The 17323-nt window shown below is 44.8% G+C and overlaps 1 protein-coding gene across 1 annotated transcript; it reads right to left on the bottom strand.

Moving 5' to 3' along the window:
• Positions 1 to 1681: 1681 nt before the first annotated feature.
• LOC139378873 (serine/threonine-protein kinase D3-like) lies at positions 1682 to 15065 on the bottom strand. The gene is made up of 19 exons (XM_071121442.1): positions 14908 to 15065; positions 14389 to 14600; positions 13034 to 13172; positions 12175 to 12306; positions 11828 to 11985; positions 10895 to 11099; positions 10564 to 10653; positions 9936 to 10089; positions 9216 to 9339; positions 9064 to 9141; positions 8622 to 8835; positions 8245 to 8273; positions 8008 to 8080; positions 7761 to 7867; positions 7470 to 7631; positions 7188 to 7286; positions 6789 to 7056; positions 5155 to 5240; positions 1682 to 2388 (listed from the first exon to the last, which is right to left on the bottom strand). The coding sequence occupies exons 1-19, from the start codon at positions 14963 to 14965 to the stop codon at positions 2224 to 2226; spliced, it is 2553 nt and encodes an 850-aa protein (XP_070977543.1). The 5' UTR covers positions 14966 to 15065; the 3' UTR covers positions 1682 to 2223.
• Between the last annotated feature and the right edge of the window lie 2258 nt (positions 15066 to 17323).

Genomic DNA, 17323 nt, shown 5'->3' with positions numbered 1-17323 from the left:
ACATTTCAGGCTTCAAACATAAAGATATAAAACTGTCTTTTTTTGTGAAGAATCAACAACAAGTGGGACACAATCATGAAGTGGAACGACATTTATTGGATGATTCAAACTTTTTTAACAAATCAAAAACTGAAAAATTGGGCGTGCAAAATTATTCAGCCCCTTTACTTTCAGTGCAGCAAACTCTCCAGAAGTTCAGTCAGGATCTCTGAATGATCCAATGTTGACCTAAATTACTAATGATGATAAATACAATCCACCTGTGTGTAATCAAGTCTCCGTATAAATGCACCTGCACTGTGATAGTCTCAGAGGTCCGTTAAAAGCGCAGAGAGCATCATGAAGAACAAGGAACACACCAGGCAGGTCCGATATACTGTTGTGAAGAAGTTTAAAGCCGGATTTGGATACAAAAAGATTTCCCAAGCTTTAAACATCCCAAGGAGCACTGTGCAAGCGATAATATTGAAATGGAAGGAGTATCAGACCACTGCAAATCTACCAAGACCTGGCCGTCCCTCTAAACTTTCAGCTCACACAAGGAGAAGACTGATCAGAGATGCAGCCAAGAGGCCCATGATCACTCTGGGTGAACTGCAGAGATCTACAGCTGAGGTGGGAGACTCTGTCCATAGGACAACAATCAGTCGTATATTGCACAAATCTGGCCTTTATGGAAGAGTGGCAAGAAGAAAGCCATTTCTTAAAGATATCCATAAAAAGTGTCGGTTAAAGTTTGCCACAAGCCACCTGGGAGACACACCAAACATGTGGAAGAAGGTGCTCTGGTCAGATGAAACCAAAATTGAACTTTTTGGCAACAATGCAAAACGTTATGTTTGGCGTAAAAGCAACACAGCTCATCACCCTGAACACACCATCCCCACTGTCAAACATGGTGGTGGCAGCATCATGGTTTGGGCCTGCTTTTCTTCAGCAGGGACAGGGAAGATGGTTAAAATTGATGGGAAGATGGATGGAGCCAAATACAGGACCATTCTGGAAGAAAACCTGATGGAGTCTGCAAAAGACCTGAGACTGGGACGGAGATTTGTCTTCCAACAAGACAATGATCCAAAACATAAAGCAAAATCTACAAGGGAATGGTTAAAAAATAAACATATCCAGGTGTTAGAATGGCCAAGTCAAAGTCCAGACCTGAATCCAATCGAGAATCTGTGGAAAGAACTGAAAACTGCTGTTCACAAATGCTCTCCATCCAACCTCACTGAGCTCAAGCTGTTTTACAAGAAAAAAATTCAGTCTCTCGATGTGCAAAACTGATAGACATACCCCAAGCGACTTACAGCTGTAATCGCAGCAAAAGGTGGCGCTACAAAGTATTAACTGGGGCTGAATAATTTTGCACGCCCAATTTTTCAGTTTTTGATTTGTTAAAAAAGTTTGAAATATCCAATAAATGTCGTTCCACTTCATGATTGTGTCCCACTTGTTGTTGATTCTTCACAAAAAAATACAGTTTTATATCTTTATGTTTGAAGCCTGAAATGTGGCAAAAGGTCGCAAAGTTCAAGGGGGCCGAATACTTTCGCAAGGCACTGTACTTCTGCATATATAGTGTACGTAGGCCATCACCTCTACCAAGGCTTACACATCTCAGTATCGTACCAATACCGCCCAAACGCAGGATAGAGGGGCTGAGTGAATTTGTCTGGACTCTGTGGAGGAGGGTCATAGAAGGATGAATTTTGTAGAAGGACAGAGAACCTGCCTTGTGATCCTGGTAAACTACTACTCTGGGGCACAGAGGGCGGGCAGGGTAGCCTAGTGGTTAGAGCATTGGGCTAGTAACCGAAAGGTTGCAAGTTCGAATCCCTCAGCTGACAAGGTACAAATCTGTCGTTCCGCCCCTGAACAAGGCAGTTAACCCACTGTTCCTAGGTCGGCATTCAAAATAAGAATTTGTTCTTAACTGACTTGCCTAGTTAAATAAAAAGGGCCTGAAACATTAGTCTTAATATTATGATTTATTAAAAAATAACCACTACAAGAGCTGGCACCACTAGGGCACCATAAAGTCCAGGATTTGTCACTGTGTCCGAATCCGGAGTCGTCATCTCTTCCAGTGATCTTTTTCTAAGAGACTGCTATAACAGCACTAACAGCATCCAGACAGTTGTTTATGCTGAACACCACTGAAACACACCAGTAGTCCAGAAGCCATCTTGTCCGACCCTTCACCTTTGACATTTGGGCCTAGGGTCACAGGCTGTCATCGTGCCCGGGGGTCCAGGTGAGGTGAGAGGGGAAGACCAGGCCCCTGTCCAAGGCGTGGCATCTCCAGCGGTCGTCGTCCCCCTCGTGGGTCAGGTACCTGCAGCCCATTCTCTTCTCAAACTCCCTCAGGTCACACCACAACTGGAAGTCCTGGGGAGTTAAGGTTAGGGTTAAGATTATGGTTAAGCATTAGAAGGGTTTGGTTATGGCTAGGGTTGGTGTTGAGCCGGAATGGAGCTAGGGTTAGGGGGAAGGGGGAGAGTAGAAAAGGACAAAGAGAGAGAGAAAGAAGTGTGAAATGTAGAGATGGCTTGTCAATGACTGGCCATTCATAATGGGTTACAAACTGGCTACCCTTCTCACTTGTTATAGGCTAAACCCATTACCTTACAAACTGCTCTGAGATGTTTTCAGTTTGTTTAAGATGTCAGAAACAAGATCATTTTTTTAAATTGCGATTTATCAGGGGGTGTTGCAGCACCCCTACTTCCCACTGCTATGCTTAGCACCATTCCTTCTCTTGCTAGAAAAAGACGTAGGCTACCTGCGGCATACTGGTGCCGACAAACCTGTCATTTCTACTAACCTGTCGGACACTGCGATTCTCAGCAGTGGCCGTCAACTTGACTTTAAGCCAATCAGAGAGCACAAACCTCCATGTGGCAGGGAGACAACGGGTGTCAAGAAAAAAATAAAAAAAGAACCTAAATTACACCAAGTGTAATCCTCTCCCTTTTCAGCAGAATTGTTCTAACTAAGACAATAAAGTATTGCATTATTTGTTGTACATCTAGCTAAGGAGTGTTGGGCTTGAATAAGTGTCTTTTTGTTCGGCTTGATAATGTGCACAAGCTCACTAACGTTAGCGTGCCAACTGACCAATGCATTCACAAACACTTCATATGAATCGAATGGGTTTGTATAAGTGCAGCACAATGCGCAAAACACTAAATGCCTTACTAAGCTAGCTATCTAGCAAGATGAATAATAAATCATTGAATTCACTCTCCACTATCCCACTCTGCCAGTTCACATTCTAGATAACGTTAGCTTAACAGTTAGCATCGTCATTATTTCCAGTAGCACAACATACAGTTGAAGTCGGAAGTTTACATACACTTAGGTTGGAGTCATTAAAACTAGTTTTTCAACCACTCCACAAATTTCTTGTTAATTAATAAACTATAGTTTTGTCAAGTCAGTTAGGACATCTACTTTGCTTTATAAGTTTCTGGTAGGCTAATTGACATCAGTTGAGTCAATTGGAGGTGTACCTGTGGATGTATTTCAAGGCCTACTACCTTCAAACTCAGTGCCTCCTTGCTTGACATCATGGGAAAATCAAAAGAAATCAGCCAAGAACAAAAAGGGCAGACCTCCACAAGCCTGGTTCATCCTTGGGAGCAGTTTCCAAACACCTGAAGGTACCACGTTCATCTGTAAAATCAATAGTATAAAAGTATAAACACCATGGGACCACGCAGCAGTCATACCGGTCAGGTAGGAGAGGCGTTGTCTCCTAGAGATGAACATACCTTGTTGCGAAAAGTGCAAATCAATCCCAGAACAACAAAGGACCTTGTGAAGATGCTGGAGGTACAAAAGTATCTATATCCAGGCCGCTCAGCAAGGAAGAAGCCACTGCTCCAAAACCGCCATAAAAAAAGCCAGACTACAGTTTGCAACTGCACATGGGGACAAAGATTGTACTTTTTGGAGAAATGTCCTCTGGTCTGATGAAACAAAAATATAACTGTTTGGCCATAACGACCATCATTATGTTAGGAGGAAAAAAGGGGGAGTTTGCAAGCCAAAGAACACCATCCCAACTGTGAAGCACGGGGGTGGCAGCATCATGTTGTGGGGGTGCTTTGCTGCAGGAAGGATTAGTGCACTTCACAAAATAGATGGCCTCATGAGGAAGGAAAATTATGTGGATATATTGAAGCAACATCTCAAGACATTAGTCAGGAAGTTGAAGCTTGGTCGCAAATGGGTCTTCCAAATGGACAATGACCCCAAGCACACTTCAAAAGTTGTGGCAAAACGGCTTAAGGACAACAAAGCCAAGGTATTAGAGTGGCCATCACAAAGCCCTGACCTCAATCCTATAGAACATTTGTGGGCAGAACTGAAAAAGTGTGTGCGATCAAGGAGGCCTACAAACCTGACTCAGTTACACCCGCCCTGTCAGGAGGAATGGGCCAAAATTCCCCCAACTTATTGTGGGAAGCTTGTGGAAGGCTACCTGAAACGTTTGACCCAAGTTACTCAATTTAAAGGCAATGCTACCAAATACTAATTGAGTGTATGTAAACTTCTGACCCACTGGGAATGTGATGAAAGAAATAAAAGCGGAAATACATCTACTATTATTCTGACATTTCACATTGTTAAAATAAAGCGGTGATCCTTACTGACCTAAGATAGGGAATTTTTACTAGGACTAAATGTAAGGAATTGTGAAAAACTGAGTTTAATTGTATTTGGCTGAGGTGTATGTAAACTTCCGACTTCAACTTTAGCTAGCTTCTCCACTGACTTAAGAGGCAGCTGCTTCACTAAAAAATAATAATAATCCATTGGGATTTAATTATAATGTTGCTAGTTATCTAGTTGTGGCCATCTGGCTCATATCAATAAGGGCTTCCTACACATTATAGCTAGCTAGCAACATAATTAGCTTATCTTGCTAGTTGGCTAACATTAGCTATCTACAGCAGGGACAAGCCAAACAAGCTACTGCCACCTTGTGGTCTGGAGTATTTTGACTATCGCATCGGTGGTGTATCTGTGATATGTGAACAACAAAAAGTTACCTGCCAACAGGAGGTGCCAAGTACATCTCAACAGTCAATATCATTGGTGTGTCTGAGCCTTAAAGTGTTTATGTTAGGAGGAGTTGAGGTCTTTTACCTGTAACCAGGGGTGTCCCAGTGCTTTTCCCACACTGAACCTACACCTTACTGCAACCTGGAGCAGGTTGTTGATAAGACTCACCGCTAGAGAGCCAGAGAGAGAGAGCACGAGAGAGAGAGAGAGAGAGAGAGAGAGCGAGAGAGAGAGCGAGAGAGAGAGCGAGAGAGAGAGCGAGAGAGAGAGCGAGAGAGAGAGCGAGAGCGAGAGAGAGAGCGAGAGAGAGCGAGAGAGAGCGAGAGAGAGAAAGCGAGAGAGAAAGCGCGAGAGAGAAAGCGCGAGAGAGAGAGAACAACGTAATGAGAGACTGATTCTACCTCCACACAGATAAAACGTTAGCCCAGGGATAAGGAAATCAAATATTTGAATGCTGATTCATTGGTTTCTGCTCCCTGCCTTAGACAAAACACTAGGGGGAATGTTACTTTTGAAACCCCTGATGTTAGCCCAGGGCAGGCGTTCTGTACAGACCTACCCTCCAGTGAGATGTTAGCCCAGGGCAGGCGTTCTGTACAGACCTACCCTCCAGTGAGATGTTAGCCCAAGGCAGGCGGGGGTACAGACCTACTTAATATTTTTGAAGGGAGACACTTTTGTGAAACAACCTTCCTGGGTGAGCCACCATTACCCATCAGAGAAGGGGGTTGAGGAGTCATGAAGTCAAATTGATACATACAGTCACTTCCAAAATTATTGTCATCCTTGATAAAGATAAACAAGAAATAATAAAAAAATACTGAGCTGTATTGGTATGCTCAGAACAATTTGAAAATTGATATTATTTTTTACTAATACAATTGCCCAGAGAAAATATTTTCTTTAACAAGTAACAATTGTTATATCTCAAAAAGATAGGTCTCAAAATGATTGGCACTTCTTAAGAATCTTACGAAAATAAAATCTGCATTAACGTTCAACTTTAAGTTAATCTAAACTTAATGAACTGTACTGTGGTCATCCATGGCTTCCGGTTTCACTGGGGTATAAAAATGAGGTAACACACATGTAAAATACATTTGTCACCCACCACCACGGAGAAAGGCAAAGAACTTACAAACAAAAAAGATAAATGTTTGTTGACCTTCATAAATGAGGTACAAAACAGCTAAGAGAGGAAATACAGTATACCACTTACCACTGGAACAGTGGTAAACTTGCCTGGTAAAGAACGCATGTGTATCTTTTCCCCACGCATAGTGAGGAAGATGGTTCGGGAGGCAAAGAAAAGTCCAAGGGCCACAGTTGGAGAATTCCAGAACTTGGTGGCATCTTGGGGTCACCAAGATTCCAAAACTACAACTAGACACCCCCTCCATTCCAATAGGCTCTTTTGGAAGGGTTGCCAGAAAAAAAGCCCTTATTAAGAGTAACCAACAAATGTAAACGCCTGGAGTTTGCTAAAAAAAACAAAAAAAAAACAGCATTGGCACTTGGATTGGAACCAGGTGCATTGGTCAGATGAGACGACCATAGAGCTCTATGGCCACGCAAACCACTGGTGGATTCACCATTGAAAGTAATATGCATAAGCAGAAAATAACCTCATATCAGCTGTACAATATGGTGGGGGAATCACTGATGATCATTACGGGACTCTTTTGCTTGCATTGGTCCTACCAGGGGAACAAACTTACCCTCTAGTGAGATGTTAGACCAGGGCAGGCGGGGGTACATGAAGGCAGCGTTGGTGATCTGTTGTCTGATGTCCTCGTCCTCGTTGAAGGGGAACGTTCCGCTCAGGCTGACGTACAGGACCACACCCACCGCCCACATGTCCAGCGAGCGGTTGTAACCATGGCTACTGATGACCTCGGGTGCCAGGTAGGCTGGTGTGCCCACCACCGACCGGCGGAACGACTTCTCACCGATGATGCGGGCAAAACCAAAGTCACACAGCTTTACCTGAGGGGAGAGGGGTCGCTGTAAAGTCTGATGGAAGGTTCTTTTACAAAGTAGAGTCTTCACAGACAAATTGAAGCACATGCACACACACACACACACACACACACACACACACACACACACACACTGACCTGAGGGAAAGAGTCTGGGGAGGCCAGCAGTACATTCTCAGGTTTCAGGTCACAATGAGCGATGTGTTTAAAGTGCAGGTAGCGCAGGGCTTCTAGAATCTACACACACACACACACACACACACACACTAGTCTATTAATCAACAAAGATGTCAAAATCAACTGAATTTTACATTGACTTATACATCAAACGTATTATTATTATCCCCCTCTAGAGGCCCTATTTGAATACCGCAGACTGTTGAAGAAATAGTCCGTGTCCTTCCGCTATGTCACCAGTACCTGTGTAACCAAGAAACGTGTGGTGCGCTCTGGCAGTCGACCCTTCTCATTGGACAGAATCATCTCCAGCATATCTCCATGGAGCTTCTCCATGACAATGAATACGTGCTCCTTGGTCTCAAACATGCCCTCCAGTAGAACTATACCGAGGTGGGACAGATTCTGAAAACACACACACACACACACACACTGAAAGGGGGAAACTAATATGACAACGGGATGTTCATTTCAAACACCGTACCTCCCTGTAACACAAACGCAACATAAACAAACAAAATGTAGAACCGTCACCTGTAGAATTGCCTGCTCGTTTCTCAACTGTCTCTCCTGTTTGGTAGGGAAACGGGTTTTGTCGATGACCTTGACGGCCACTGGCTGACCAGACTGTCTGTGGGTGCCTGGGGACGAGAGAGAGGACTCTCAGCTAGCCAAGTAATACAATGATAATACCCTATATGTAATCTGAATAGAAGAAGTTCATTGAGCCGAACAGGTAACGGTAGAGAAAGCATTTCTTCCAGTGTAACGTCAAACCCACCTCCATACACCACTCCAAACTGTCCTGAACCCAGCACCTCATCAGTGAAGATCTGATACACTGAGCTGACATCCTGAATGACACACACAAGCATAAAAAGGCACACAAACATAAACACAAAATGCGCGCAATACACACAAACACAGTGTTTAGTTACTCATCTATCCATTTCAGACAATGAGACTAGAGAGCTCGTACTCCATATAGATCCATCAGCCACCCACCCCACACACTTACCGGGCTTTTTCCACTCTGGGGTTCATGGTCTATAACAGAAAGAGTTCTCTCTTTATTAAAAGCACCAATTGTCAATCTCACCATTGTTAAAGAACATGACCATGGAACTAAGTCTAACACGCATGGGGATGATGCCAACTTTACTTTAAAGCCTTTATGAAAAACAAATGTGAGAGACCATCCAGTGGCATGGCCCTCAGAGCACTCAGAGTTTGGCCAACTGACACAGGTGAGTTGTGGGGGTCACCCACAGAACGTTCTGACAGAACCCGCAATGACCTAAACTCTCTAAATACTTGGCTCTGATGTCAGTCATTGGTCTCTCTCTGAACAATACTCTAGTATCCCAGTCCAAACATGCTACTTCTCTGACTCACCTTGTCCCCGTTTGTCCACCTGCCCACTGTTCAGCACGGGCATCAGAGCCTGGCGTACGGCGGTCTCCCAGGCCTGTCCGTCCCGGCCCGCCGACACACAGTACACCAGCGTGCCCGTCACCACTTCGAAGGAGTGGGCACTGTTGCCGGGCAACAAGGGGACAGACAACTGGGCGGGGCCTCGTACCTGCAGCACCTCAGATAGAGGAATCTCCTAGAGAGGGAGGGAGGAATGAGACAGGAAGGGAGACAGGAGAGGGTGTGGAGAAGGGAAGAAAAGAGAGGGAAAGAGTGAGAGACAAGGGAGAAGGGAGGGAGGAAGAAAAACACATTTTGTTGATGTTAATATTTGGCCACAAGCGGTCAGTATTGTAGTGTTGAGGTGACTGACAGGCCTTGGATGGTAAATGCTAGATGGCTCTTTCTTCCCCATTGAACCAACCTTGTAGTACTTGGTGTTGATCTCGTTCTGGTAGAGAGTGATACTCTTCCAGTCCAATATCCAGTAATGACGTTTCCTCTGACAGAAACAATGAGAAAGTATGGTGTGAGTGTTCTCTCGGTGTGTGTGTGTGTGTGCGTATGTGTTCTCACCAGTGTGTCAGTGTTGGTGTGATGCAGTAGCCAACCCTCTCTCAGTAATCCACTGGCCTGTCTTTTAGTGTGACGGACTGACTGGACGACCCGCATTAGAGGAATATAACTACTGAAACATGGACTGAGGGAGGGAGGGACCAATAAGAGGAGGGAGGGAGGGACCAATAAGAGGAGGGAGGGAGGGACCAATAAGAGGAGGGAGGGACCAATAAGAGGAGGGAGGGAGGGACCAATAAGAGGAGGGAGGGAGGGACCAATAAGAGGAGGGAGGGAGGGACCAATAAGAGGAGGGAGGGAGGGACCGATGAGGGAGGGAGGGAGGGACCAATAAGAGGAGGGAGGGAGGGACCAATAAGAGGAGGGAGGGAGGGACCGATGAGGGAGGGAGGGAGGGACCAATAAGAGGAGGGAGGGAGGGACCAATAAGAGGAGGGAGGGAGGGACCGATAAGAGGAGGGAGGGAGGGACCAATAAGAGGAGGGAGGAGGGACCAATAAGAGGAGGGAGGGAGGGACCGATGAGGGAGGGAGGGAGGGACCGATAAGGGGGGGAGGGAGGGACCGATAAGGGGGGGAGGGAGGGAGAGAAGAGAACTTTTTTACAATTTCAATGAGACACTCATGTACTACATACTCAAATTATTATTATCATCACCAAAACTCAAAATGGAAACATACTGAACTTTATAGACATTTAATATATATTTTTTTATCTTACATGATTGATGGCTGATGTCCCACTTCCTTGTTCTCAGCAAATGGAACCTCGGTAGACGGCTCGTCGTCATCGTCTTCTAGTGATGTTAAACTCAAGCTCATATCCTCCTCATCATCCTCTGTGTCGTTCTTGTAGCCGAGACTGGACACTGAGTCTGAGTCACAACACTTTCTACATCAATATTAAGCTACGAAGGCACTGTTTGTGTCAATGAGAAGTAAGGCACTTCTACTCTCTTGTCAAAGCATGTACATGGAATGTATCATTTTAAGGACAATTTCACATTTTTTCAACCAAATCTTTATTTTTGATGTAAATGTCATAGAAGTGTCCAGACACTTTTTTTTTTGTGATTTCTTTCAATTGGTTTTGAGACACTTACCCCACCAGTAATATACTTCCTCATGCTTGTTCTGCAGTTGTAGAAGCACAGAAAAACCTGACCAAAGGCTCCAAAAACACTCAAATATGTCCTTTTAGAAACGGCAACGGAAAGAATCGCTAAACAAGTGTCCGGACATTTACATCAAAAATAGAGTTTTTAACTTTTCCATGAAGCACGTTCGTCATGGACTCCATTGGTTAATAAGTTCAGTGGCCTGTCTTGCTCCAAGACGTCGTCTCTCACCTCCTTCCCCATTGGTGTTCCTCCTCTCTCCAAGACAGTCCGCGGGGACCAGGGAGCTCTGACAGCGACGATGGCAGTTCAGCTTACAGTCTGGGGAGAGAAAGAGAGAACGAGAGAAAGCGAGAGAGGGAGAGTGAGGTGAACTTCACTACACCAAGACGACGGACACAGAAATAACACGTGAAATCTGACCAAGCGATCGACGTACCCTCTCCAGAAACATACGACTAGAGAAAGCATCCTCCGCTAAAATAAATCCTGAAATCTGTCAGCTGCTCCCATAACCACACATCTTATCTGAACTATGACCCCCCCCCCCGACCCATCTCACCAGCGCATTGCAGGCCTTGGCGGAAAAGGCCTTTGAGGAGGTGGCGGCAGTGCTGGCACACGGTAGGCTTGGTGTAGCTGTGGATGTGGAAGGTGTGGGGCACCCTGGCCCTGCCCGTCTCACCATCCTTTCCCTGGCCCACCCCCAGCCACACCGGGTGATCTGTCCATGACGGGGGTCTGGACCTGGGCTTGGACATGCTGATCTAGACGTAGAAGGGAAAAGAGCAGAGAGGAAGGAAGGGGTGAGGGAGAAAAAGGAAAAAGAGAGAGATTTTCAGGTCCTACTGTTGCCGTTAGAACCACCCAATATTGCCCTGTAATATAGTTATAGGTGTATCCATGTGAATACACGAAGAGTGTTGCTAACAGAATTAGAATAGAACGTATGCAGGTCTATGACATCAGCCACTCCAGTGTATGTTTCTGAACACATCCTTATTCACAATTCCTTCAGGACTATCCGCAATCATGGTAGCATCCACATGAATGTAGAAGTGTTTAGAAACATATCCTATTCTTATTTACAAATATAAATGAATGTACCATTCATATCTATTGGGCACAAAATAATATGAAACACATCCAAAACAAACAGCAAACGCATCTAACAAGTTTGTGGAGACAAGCTTAATGTAATGTTGCATGCTAGGAATATGGGACAAAATATTTATCTTTTGACTACTTTAATAATACACAACACTTTTGGTCCCCTAAAATGAAGGGACTACGTACAAAAACTGCTGTAATTTCTAAACGGTTCACCCGATTTGTATGAAAATTCCCTCAAATTGAAGCTGACAGTCTGCACTTTAACCTCATAGTCAATGTATCATTTCAAAATCTAAAGTGCAGGAGTACAGAGCCAAACCAACAAAACATTTGTCACTGTCTCAATACTTTTGACGCTCACTGTATCTCTAAGCATTCTGACCTCCTCTAGACTGCCTCCTGCAGGTGTGGAGAGGGAGTGCGTCCGGGGCCTGCCAGGGGGGAACAGGGACAGGCTGGGGCCACACACACGACGCCGTGCGCGGCTACAGTCACTAGGCAACTGCAGCGCACAGCGCTTATGGAAGTCTAACCCACAACCTACGGAGAGAGTATCAGAGAGAATAGACATAATTGAGACAGAATCAGACAATTGCTGAATAGATTGAGGTACAAAGATATATACGACTAAGAATTCAATACAATTCAACATTAAATAAATACTGGAGTTGCTCGATGTGATTAAAGATAGGATATACAGAAAAAGTACTACTGTATCCAACACCTTACCTTCACATTTTAACCCTTGACGTATCAGTCCCCACAGCATCTCACCACAGTGGTGACAGAAGGTGGGGGTGCGATATGATTGGACAGCCAGGGTGTGTGGGCGGATCTTCATCTCCGTCACAGCAGCTGATCCTGAGTCAGATCAGAATGAGCAGATTGTCTATCACAATCTGTGATGACTGCTATGGTGTGTGTGGTCATCCACACCCCCTCCCAAAATGCAATTTTTTTCCCACTTGCATTACTTGACATAGATCCAGAAAAACTAGGTGTAAATCTAGTAAATCCAGAACTGGCATAGTCCTTTAATGGGTCCTTTAGGACAACGGGGCATATATTGTATGTTACCAGTGAGCTACAGTGGGCTCCAGGCCAGACTGAACTGGCAAGACTCATTAACCTAGGACGCTAAAGCCTCGATAAGACGGACAGCGTTATTGCATCAATGCGGTGTAATAAATGCTGCAGTTCCAACTTTTCTTCATGATCCAAAATGTGTGTGGATGTGTGTGGATGTGTGTGGATGTGTGTGGATGTGTGTGGATGTGTGTGCAATAAAAGTTCAACATTCACCTTTTGCTACTAGTCTACGCTTACAATTTGATGCATACGTTGGATAAATCGTATGCACCACAACACAGAACACGCTGCGATTGCCTGTGCAACGCTATGCTGCAAGGCAAACGCCGCGTTCCTTTGGAAATGAATGTACTTCTGGCGTACGCCAAAAAAAATATTCAATGACGCTGTCGGGTCTGATCGAGGCGTTAAACTAGTAAGTAAGTCGATTCAATACGCGGTCAAAGTAGTGCACGATAAACGGAATAGGATGCTAGTCGGGACACAACCCCAGCCTGACCTGAGAGGATGACCTCTATGAGGTCACCGTCCAGCAGTGGATCCTGGTCTGTGAGTCTGTGGAGGAGGTGTTCTGAGCCAGGCTGGTGTCTAAACAGGAGGACCTTCTCCCCTACACCCACCACACTGCAGTCTGGAGCCTAAAATACCCAGAGATATGATCGATCAATCAATCAGTCTGGTTCTGGCTGGTTTATCATCTGGATGTGCATCATCAAAAGCATGCAGACAGACAGGCAGACAGTGGGCGTTCAGTGGGGAGAGAGACTGGTCACGGAACAATGTGAGGGATGTCAAGCGTCATTGTCGTTAGATATTCAAATGTGATGGAAACAAGTTTGAGTGTGGGTTTATTTCCAGGCTTTCTGACCGTTTGTATGTTTGCTACCAAAAACAGGCAATGTGCAATGACCTCTGGGGGGTGGGGGGTTTCCAGATTATTCACACAGACCACATACAAGGTTCACACACTAACATTTAAGTCATTTAGCAGGCACTTCTGTCCAGAGCAATTTACAGTAAGTGCATTCATTTTAAGATTGCTAGGTGGGACAACCACATATCACAGTCACAATAAATACATTTTTCCTCAAAGTAAATATCAGCAAAGTCAGAGCTAGTAAGGAGGGATAAAGTCAAGTGCACGTGTTAGTTCACGTGGGGGGGGGGGTATTTAAGGGTCGGGGTTCAGATGTTTTCGGGAAGATGGGCAGGGACTCTGCTGTCCTAACTTCAAGGGGAAGAAGGTTCAACTATTGGGGTGCCAGGACAGAGAAGAGCTTGGATTGGGCTGAGCGGGAGCTGAGAGACCAGAGGTGAGAGAACAGAGTGCTCGGTTTGGGGTGTAGGGTTTGAGCATAAACTTGAAGGTAGGGAGGGACAGTTCCTCTTTCTGCTCCGTAGGCAAGTACCATGGTCAAAGACACCTACACATGCACGCGCACACACACTTGTGTAACTAACCTTGTGGGGACACACAATTCAGTCCCATTCAAAAATCCTATTTTCCCAAACCCCTAACCTGTACTCTTACCTTAAACCTAACCATAGTTTGAGCAGGTGTGTGTGTGTTTGTGTATGTGTGTGTGTGAGAGAGAGAGAGATGCAGGAGAAGAGGTTGTGGTTGGAAAGTAAGCTGCAGACACAGCTAAACCACACAGCAGCCCCTCTAGCTGACATAGTAACAGGGCTATCTTTCACTGAGGTGAGGTAGAGACAGACACACACACACAGAGAGAGAGAGAAAGAGAGGGAGAGACAGAGAGAGGCAGAGAAAGACATTTTAGCTACTGTGTTGCATCACACCAATAGTTAAAGGAATTGGCTAAACCATTCTAGATTGGGGGGGAGGTTTACCTTGCGTTCTATGATCTCTGCCGCCAGTCTCTTGGCGTGGTGAAAGCTGAGCTGCCCTCTAGGCACCCATACCACCTCCCTGAAGAGGCCTAGCTGGAACTGGACCAAGGCAGGGCCGAGAGGTGCCTGGAGGGGCCCGGGGGCCGCGGGGTGGGAAGGTCGATCAGGGGTACCCGGGCTGGACCGGGCCACTGACATCCTGGAGAGAGAACCTATAGGTGCAGATAGAGAGAGCGCTAGAGAGGTATGACAGAAATAAGGCTTATAGGAGAGATTTAAAAGATGCATCAGGAACAGAAGTACTGATGGATCATGGAGGCAGACTAAAACTAACATTTATTCATAGCAAATGTCCTACATACACAGCAACTGAATGTACTTCACAGGCACGGAGCTTGTCAAGACATGAACAAAATAACAGCGCATATTGACATACTAGATTTTCTTTCCTAATTCAAATCAGACAAACATGGCTACCGAGACACGGCACAGTACTTTTGGTGAGGTAAACCCCCTTACTTGATATTTCAGAGTCCATGCAGTCTAGTTGACACCTTCCAGGCTCAGAACGCTCCATCTTAGCAGCCCGGTCTCCTGTCCTCGTTCAAAAGACACATTGACAAATGAACAGTGGCTACTGTTCTCAACCTTTTCTTCAGAAGCACACTGGTGGATTTGATTTCCTCATGTGAGGCTGTAGGCTTATAACAGTGACAGGAAGCCACTGAGTAACACCCTCAGCCCAGAATATGAACACACACACACGTCAACTTGATACTTACCAGAAGCCTGGTCCACCATTATCATTTATCCAATAAACGTCACACTGGTTTGTTGGCTTACGTGGTGTACAAATTGATCTCTTACGTTCCGGCAGGCAAGGTGTGTATTTCAAACTCATTTCAAATCAAGCCGTTTCAATGTGTCAAAAAGAATGACGTCACACAAACAGATCAGGATCAGTTTGAAAAGTGGAGTTTTTCCTTTATTGAACCTTCAATAAAATATACAAGGTTGTTGGCCCCTTAACAATGAGATCCGCTATACTGAAGTAGAGTGCATCACATAACAACCCCCCCCCCCCCCACCCCATAGTAACCCACTGACTCAGTGAGGGGTGTTTACTTCTACATGTGGCAAATATATATCTATATATATCTGGAAGAGAAGTACTGCGTTTAGGTATGTGTGTTTTTCATTTAAACATTCCTCGGTGTATAAATACAGCCTCTTTAGAGGTCTACAAACTACAGTCCACCAACGTCTACATATTTACAAAGCATGGGGATGGAAGTGTGTGTTTGAGATAATGCGCCTGTACGCGTTGGGAGTAAGTTTGAGTGCGTGTGACAGAGGTCATATATTGGCAATTCTGTACATTATTTGCTGCACTGATGCAAAGCACCCCCCCCCCCCCCCCCTCTACTTCTCTCCAACGTGCCATTTCATTTTCAGTCACTGATTCTCACCTAACAGCGCTTCACATCTCTTTTTCCTCTCATCATTCTTCAGTCTTCATTTGTCACACACTTTAGCCTCTGTTCCATCATTCCTCCCCTCCATGTACAAATCTATATCCCTGTTCCCATCCCTATTAACCACATGACAAAGCACTAGCAGCGCAGTCAGAAGATGCAAATCGTCAAGACCACTCTCCTTCTCAAAGACGTACAGTAATATACATTCTGTGGCCAAGTCTCTTGGTATCAGTCTTACAAACAAAACAATTAAAGAGCCAACACAACACAGTGCAACTCTCAACCCCCTCCTTCCTGTTCCTCCCTCCCATGATAAAAGTAAAAACCCAACATTTAAATCAACCACTCGGTGTTCAACAACAACCTGCACATCTTCACTTGAGGTTGGCGCCAATCACAGACAAAAATAGACCGAATGACGACAACGTTTGGTGAGAGGCCTGTCATTGGTTGGATCATCCTAGAGCCAGCTTCTGTAAACCGATCTGAATCATTCCAATCAACAGTACTGATCAGGAATCCTTGTTTGTTTATATATATATATATATATATATATATATATATATATATAAAATAAAAAGATGGACAGATCATGCTCACATATTCAGTAAACGCCAACCAAGGAAAGAGAGAAGCTACAAGAACTAGAAGAATTGATAGTTACATAACGTTACCGTTCTCCCAACGCTAACCTCTTAAAGAAACAGATACGGTACCTCGCTAAACTCATCAGAGAGCAGTACAACTACGTGGAAATCTAACTTGATTGGAGTGATGTTGTGCTGTGTCCGTGCATTCCATTTATAGTGTGTCTGGAGATTGTACCGCTCTGTGCCTAAAGGGCTACACTGACTGAGATGCACTGTTTGTCCAATGTCAGCATTTCCAGTATTCCCCCCCCCCCCCCCCCCCCCCCCCCCCCAGGACTGAGCAGAACTAAGTTAGCCTCATATTCATTAGCGCACATCGTAGCTACAGAAAACGAGCATTTCTTATTGGAAAAGTCCAGGTTGTCCTAGGTTTCAGCCCCTTTTCTTCAGTTTCGTGCCTGATGAATACGAACCTGGTTTAAAAATCGGTCTGTGCTTCCGCCAAATGAGCTACTTTCACACGGGCAGCTCGATTTATATATTTTTTCACTATTTGCTCTTTTGACCAATTAGATCCGCTCTGAAAAAGAGTTGATGTGAAAGGAGCTGATGTGATTGGTCAAAAGACAAATTAGTGGAAAAAAAATATCAGAATTGGGCTGCCTATGTAAACAGCCTTATTTATCACGTTCAGAATTGTCTGGTAAGGCAACTAATGATAGCGTAGTTGGCTAGAGCGCAAACAAATCTGGACAGATCAGGCTATAGATTTCGGGGGAAATCCTAAATTCGGCTTAAGTCAAATTTTCACGTTGTCAAACGAGACTAAGTAATACATTTGACTATAAGTTATATTCCCCCCTGGTT

This window comes from Oncorhynchus clarkii, chromosome 21, assembly GCF_045791955.1.
Source record: "Oncorhynchus clarkii lewisi isolate Uvic-CL-2024 chromosome 21, UVic_Ocla_1.0, whole genome shotgun sequence".
In the NCBI taxonomy this organism is placed as follows: Eukaryota; Metazoa; Chordata; class Actinopteri; order Salmoniformes; family Salmonidae; genus Oncorhynchus; species Oncorhynchus clarkii.
This window is presented reverse-complemented; position numbering and strand designations above follow the sequence as displayed.